Below are 4,925 nucleotides of genomic sequence, written 5' to 3'. Positions count from 1 at the left end.
GGAATGTAGGTGTACCTCCCAGCCCCAGTCAGAGGGTGAGGGGACTCACCAATTTAGCATAGGCATTTGCCTCTGGAGAGGTAGTCAGAGGAATGTGCACTAAGTGGTCGTTGACTATATTGGTAACCCCTAATTTCTTTAATTTTTTTTAAAGGTTTGGAGACAATATCGCAAAATGTTAGCATTTGTTTTTTGTTTTTTGTTTTGAGACAGAGTCTCTCTCTGTCACCCAGGCTGGAGTGCAGTGGTGCAAGTCTGGCTCACTGCAACCTCCACCTCCCGGGTTCAAGTGACCCTCCCACTTCAGCCTCTCTAGTAGCTGGGACTAAGGTGCACACCACTACACCCGGCTAACCCTTGTTAATATTATAATGTGGGCGACCAGAGGCTCATTACTTTATTTTCTGTACATTTCTATATAGTTGGAATATTTCACAAGAAGCGATTATTATAGAAAAACAGAAATGTTCCAGATTAATGTCAATAGTAAGCATCTTTATTGTATTTGCACGCTACTTCCCAAGGAAATGTCACATCTCTGTCAGTGAACAGTAGCGTCTTTGTGGAGTTTTCAGGCTGTGCCATTGACTCTGTGGCATGATGGTGTATTGAAGACAAGGTGGGAGAGCAAGACAGGGAATGAGTGGAGACAGGCAAGGAGGAAAGGTGGCAGGAAAAGACTCAGGAGGAAGAGGATGACCATTGATCGCTGTGAGCTCTCCCAGAGCCTGCCTGCCTTTGAAACTTGGTTCAGTCACTTATTACCTGGGGGGCCTTGAACAAGTTCCTCCTCTATCCCTCATAAGATGTTAATAGTACCTACCTCAGTGGGGTTATTTTGACGATTCAGTGACTTCACCCACAGGAAAACACTTCACATTGTGTGGGCGCATAGTCCTCTCTCAATCCATGTTGGTTACGATCATTATTTTTTGATTATTGATCTTTACATCCTCAGTGTTAGCAGAGTTCTTGTGCTTAACAAACATTTGTTCAGATCAGATAAGTGGAAAAAATTGTCATTTGCTTATTCAAGTCATGTTTTTCTGTGATATTCTGATCCTAGTTGAATATACAGAAATACATGTCTAAAACAGCACCTCGATTCTGGTCTACAACAGGATGAAGTTCACTGTGATCTCAGATAAGCTTGGCTAAAATAGGACTTGATGGAGACAGCCACACTTCAGCGAAGAAAGAGAATCCCCTGTGTAATGTCATCAGGAGACTCAACCTCAATATTCCGCATCGAAGGGATAGTCCTCCAAATGAGAGGATCTGCAGAAACAAAAAAACAGAGAAACTGTGTTCCATCAAAGCAACAGCTCTGGTTCAGAAGGTATTCTTCTTGGTGGACTCTATGGTATTTGTGCTCTCTCAGCCTCCTCCCTGCAAGAACACAAGAAGGGTGCTCACACCTTGACCTTCCCTCAATTTGATATGAGGGCTTTGCTAGGAAGGAGGACAGACAGTGACCAGGGCACCGGAAACAACTCGGAATGACAACTCCTGGTAAGCCTGGTGTCAGGTGAGGCAACTGACAAGTCTTGTCCCAATCCACTGTCACAACATCATGAGGTAGGAAACACCAGCAGAATTTACAGCTTGGGGATTGTTTTGAGTATTAAATGAGATAATTGCACCGGTAAAGGGCTCAGGACACTGGCACATTCTCAGCTAAGTTTCAATGGATGTTAGCTGAGATGAGTATTATCATCCTAATTTATAGGTAAAGAAGCCAACTTGGAAAAACTAGGAAATTTATCCAGTGTCACACAGCTAGGAAACTAGTGTTAGAGTTGGATCTGAGGCCAGGTGGACTTACTCCTGAGCCACCAACCCATTGCCTCCACCGGAAATGATGTTCATAGGAAGGTCAGCGGTTCAGTTTTGGGGAGAGTCCCATTTTATGTTCACCCTTCCTTTTTACACTAAGCAGCTGCTACTTTGTTAAGCACTGATAAAAGGAAGCCATTATAAGATGAGGAAAGGCTGCTGTGATACTAAGGGTGGGCAGGATAGATATGGAATATCATGACAAGCAAGCTACGCTTGAGATACTGAAACCATTTTTAAAAGCTGAAAAATCACTTTAGCTATAGAAACATTGGAAGAAATTCAAATTGTCATTGAATTGCAGACCTCGCAGTAATAAATGGCAGACAACTGTCTTTGATATATTTAATTAGATACATTAATCAGAAAGCAATGATTGTAAAGAGATGATTTAGGATTCCCACCTAGCCAGAGTGAAAACTTTCTTTCAACCACTTATCTATGATTTAAAGTAAAGTTACCACCACCACCTTTGAGAGGAATTTGGAGATTATTTAATCCAGCCTCCCCGGCCTTCTTGCTTGAATGCTCTAAACACAATCCCACCTCAGGGCCTTGGCACCTGCTGTTATCACTGCCAAGAATGCTCTTCCCCAAATATGCATATGGCATATTCCTCACAGCAAAGCCTCCCTTGACCCACCCCGTATAAAGGATCCGACCTACTACCACCCACCACTTCCTATCCACTTTGCCCTACTTTATTTTTCTGTCTAGCATTTGTTACTGTCTGACACATATATTTTGATTTGATTTATTTCTGTTCTGTCTTCTTCCCTCCCTCCCTGAGCATGTGGAGGCAGCAGCTTTGCATAGTATGATAACCCAAGCATCTAGAAAATGCCTGGCACATAGAGGACCACTGGATATTTCTTGAATGCATGAAGAAATGAATGCTCGCCTCCTGCCTATCGACAACACACCTTCTGTTACAATTCTAGCTCTACATCCAGAAGTTCAGACAATGAGCAGCAATTAGAGATGTGTCCATCACAGTGATTCCCAGGCACCCCAATATTAACTTTCAGAACTGCCCCAAAATTGTATTTGAAGACACAAGTAGTCCCAGCAGCCTTCTAATCCTTCCAACTAACCCTCTACCAGTTTAGAAAAACTCCTGGCAATATTCCTAGTTAACTCCATGCCACTTACTGCAACACATTACAGGCCCTCCAGTTTCTGTTGAAGCTGAGGATGGTGGCCATCTCCTGATCACTCAATTTAAAGTCAAAGACCTGGAAAGATAGGAGTTCCAGTACATCATCGGTAAGGCCGTTACTGCTGTGACTGGAGACTGCCGGTCATCCTAGCAGGGAGTTCTAGCAGCACAAACTGGTCACAGGTGTTTTTCCCATTATGTCCACGGGATACAAATTTTTCTCTAAATTAAGTCCTACACAAAGACCACAGTATTTGTAGTGCTCAGTGTTCCGGGGAGAGGGAGACCAGGTTCACAGGCACTAAGCCCCAGGTGTGCACAGGCCCTGTGCTCCATGATGCGCCCTTCTAGAAGACAGTTCTCCAAGGACAGTTCACACCTCCTCTGCTGCAGGAAGGTGAGCAGGGAGGCCAGGACAGTCTGCTCATGTAGTGGCCCAGGGCTTAGCTGCTCAGGGTCAACTGAGGGTCTTCTCAGTGGTGTGAGGCACAGCTGTGCTCAGACCTGACAGAGCTTCAGCAGGCACTGTCCCCAGCATGTCCTAAGCCCATGGGTCATTCATCTCAGGTATACTGAGCCTAGATCCCTGGGCTGGAAAATGGTAGGGTGGTGGGAACGGAAGGGGCCAAAGACAGTGCAGTGATGAGGTGAGAAGCCTAGTGACAGGGTCTGTCTCTGCCCCACTTCTGTGAGGAATACCAGGGCCGACCAGCCGGAATCATACCTGAATGTTCTCAACAATGCGTGCTGGTGTCACAGATTTGGGGATCACAATCACATTCCTCTGGATATGGAAACGGATCAGAACCTGTGTGGAAAGGGGACGTCATGTTTCCACTCAGCTACAAGGACCCCTCCTTTTATGGAAAGGAAGAATAAAACATCTCTGCAACTCACTGTGGTTTCAGGTACAATCGCTAATACTGACTGAGCCCTTGACAGCTATTAGACTTGTGCCAGCCCCCCGCCTCATTCTCTCCCTTCATCTTAGGGACAACTCTGTGATCTTCATTTTTTAGGAATAAAGAAAGCAGCTTGGGGGTCATAAGGCTGATCAGAAGTAGAGTTGGCATCTGCACCCATATCTCTAGACTCCAAAGCCATGCTTTGTGACTTGACCGTAAGGCTTAACAGGAAGCTGTGAGGCAGAAGCTGTCTTTGTTTCAGTGACAGCTCTTGTGTTTCCTGGAGGTTCCAACAGACTTCGAAGGAAACACTATAGATGGCTTCAGCTCCTGTGTTCTTCCCCTTTAAGGAGTTACTTGAGGACAACACAAGAAATGAAACATGAGACTAGAAGAAATAGTTGTTGGATAACAAGAAAAATAAAAACATGGTACCTGGGCTACGGTTTTTTTGTGCTTTGCAGCAATCTCCTTAATCTTGGGATCCTCCAGCAGGGAAGGGTCCTCTGGCTTGGCCCTAGAGGCAGAAAGATGCTGATGTGAACAATCACCATGGCTACCATGTACAGATGGACACCACTCCAATGAGGGTCTCAAGACTGATCATCAGGGCCTCTCCATCTGGGAGACAGGCGGGAGGACCTGGAAGCTTTGTTCCTCCCCCAGGCTCTGAAGCCTCAGCATTTTGCAAAGCCTGGTTCATCCTTGGGTGGTTGAACTGGAAATATTTCCAGAGGATCAAACACGTCGCCCATGTTTTTGTTATTACTGTTGTTGTTGCTTTTTTAATTCCCATTTGTTCCCACTGTCATCCCATTTGGTTGTACCAAACGCATTACCTTACACACGTTTTTCTTTAGAGTGACTTATGGTCTCATACCAATGTTTACCAAACATAAAATAATGTTTTTAAGATTATCAAGAGAAGGATCCACTGCTTGGAAGCCTCACCAAGGTCTATCTGGAGAGCCCAAGGGGCTGTAGGCTGTAACGGTGATGCCCTTGGAGTGGCAGTACTGGATCAG

General features: G+C 45.1%; 1 protein-coding gene across 1 annotated transcript in view; it reads right to left on the bottom strand.

The window, feature by feature from the left end:
- Positions 1 to 916: 916 nt before the first annotated feature.
- The window catches only part of LOC105511383 (aldo-keto reductase family 1 member B10-like), a 135,424-nt gene continuing 131,415 nt past the window's right edge, over positions 917 to 4,925 (bottom strand). The window contains exons 10-12 of the mRNA XM_011941549.1: positions 3,720 to 3,803; positions 2,989 to 3,071; positions 917 to 1,278 (exon numbers count right to left, since the gene is read on the bottom strand). Coding sequence (XP_011796939.1) covers positions 1,236 to 1,278; positions 2,989 to 3,071; positions 3,720 to 3,803 — 210 coding nt within the window. The 3' untranslated portion in view covers positions 917 to 1,235. The remainder of the gene's footprint in view (positions 1,279 to 2,988; positions 3,072 to 3,719; positions 3,804 to 4,925) is intronic.

This window comes from Colobus angolensis, unplaced genomic scaffold (genome assembly GCF_000951035.1).
Source record: "Colobus angolensis palliatus isolate OR3802 unplaced genomic scaffold, Cang.pa_1.0 Scaffold2, whole genome shotgun sequence".
Classification (NCBI taxonomy): domain Eukaryota; kingdom Metazoa; phylum Chordata; class Mammalia; order Primates; family Cercopithecidae; genus Colobus; species Colobus angolensis.
This window is presented reverse-complemented; position numbering and strand designations above follow the sequence as displayed.